This window comes from Cyprinodon variegatus, unplaced genomic scaffold, assembly GCF_000732505.1.
Source record: "Cyprinodon variegatus isolate N-32 unplaced genomic scaffold, C_variegatus-1.0 Scaffold1522, whole genome shotgun sequence".
In the NCBI taxonomy this organism is placed as follows: Eukaryota; Metazoa; Chordata; class Actinopteri; order Cyprinodontiformes; family Cyprinodontidae; genus Cyprinodon; species Cyprinodon variegatus.
In genome coordinates, this window is record NW_015151975.1 from 52,241 (window position 1) to 53,453 (window position 1,213).

The 1,213-nt window shown below is 55.2% G+C and overlaps 1 protein-coding gene across 1 annotated transcript in view; it reads left to right on the plus strand.

Annotated features, from left to right (window-relative positions):
- Window positions 1-454: 454 nt before the first annotated feature.
- kiaa0895 (KIAA0895 ortholog) overlaps window positions 455-1,213 on the plus strand; it is a gene marked incomplete at its 5' end in the record, with an annotated part of 6,447 nt that continues 5,688 nt past the window's right edge. The window contains one exon of the mRNA XM_015403566.1: window positions 455-1,114. Within this exon, the coding sequence (XP_015259052.1) occupies window positions 455-1,114 (660 nt within the window). The remainder of the gene's footprint in view (window positions 1,115-1,213) is intronic.

Consider the following 1,213-nt stretch of genomic DNA (forward strand, 5'->3'; position numbering starts at 1 on the left):
ACTCTGTGCAATAACCCTGTATAATAATCCTGCTATAAAAAAGCCATCATATGTGGGCGCACCGTATATATCCCATCCTCCTTTCTGTTCCTTTGACTTTTTGAGCTGGTGGATTGAGTGCATTCCTCCACTGTCAGATCAATAAAGTCAATCAATCAATCAAAGGTTGTTGATCTGGTTCCCTCTCTGATCGTCTCTGCTGCTGCTGCTCTGTCAGACCAGCATACCCATAGTCAGTCTGGGTACGCTCATCTGACAGAACACCGCCATCCAGCAGGTTTATCAGATCTCTGTTCAGTAAAGTTAGTGATTGTGATTTAGCGTCTCCTTCAGTGGGAGTCAGTAGATCATGATGGCCGACATCTGCGAGGAGAATCAGGATGTTTTCAGCTGTGAATCACATCAGATCTTCCTCCATCTGCTCTGACGCCTCTCCTCTGACCTCCTTCCTCTTTCAGAACAACTTCACTGGCCAGAGGTGGATTTCTCTAAGAAGTCTATCTTTAGTTCTGCTGACAGGGTGGTGAGTCCGAGCCAGGTGTGCCTCCAAAAGATCTCCTCCTCTGTCCTCAGGGGCTTCCGGGACGCTGGCTCCAGCAGCTACAACGTCCTGCTGCGAGCCGAGGAGGAGAAGAAGAAGAGGAAGAAGCGGTCCGCGTGCAGGAGGCCCCAAACGTCTGGGAGGGGCGGTTCCTCGTCGGGCAGAAGAAACCGCCTGAGCCCGGCTCAGAAGAAGAACCGGGTCCCGGATGGTGCGGAGAAACCCGTCCAGACCCACTGGGTGTCAAGTGATCTTCCCACCCCGACCCTCATGGTGACGGGCAGCAAGCTGGGGCTGAGCCTCCGCACCGTCCCACAGCTCAGGAAGACCTGCATCCATGACGGCCATCGCCCTGCGCCGCCACCCCCCCACAGGGCGCCGATGCCACGGGAGGCAGAAAACGGCAGGAGGTTCTGCATCCTGTCGGCCATCAAGCCGTCTAACGTGGACAAAGAGAAGGAAAAGTTCTTCAAGTCAGGCTTCAGCTACGACCCGCAGTTTGAGTACAGCAGCCCGCCGTCTGCGGCCGTCCTGGCACGCCACAACAACGCCTCTGACCGCTTCCTGACCCAGGTAGGACCGGCCCCGCCCCATTCACCCGGGGGGGGGGGCTCCATCACACACAGCAGCCTTCAGAGTAGAACACAGTAGTTAAGAATCAAAAACAATGAA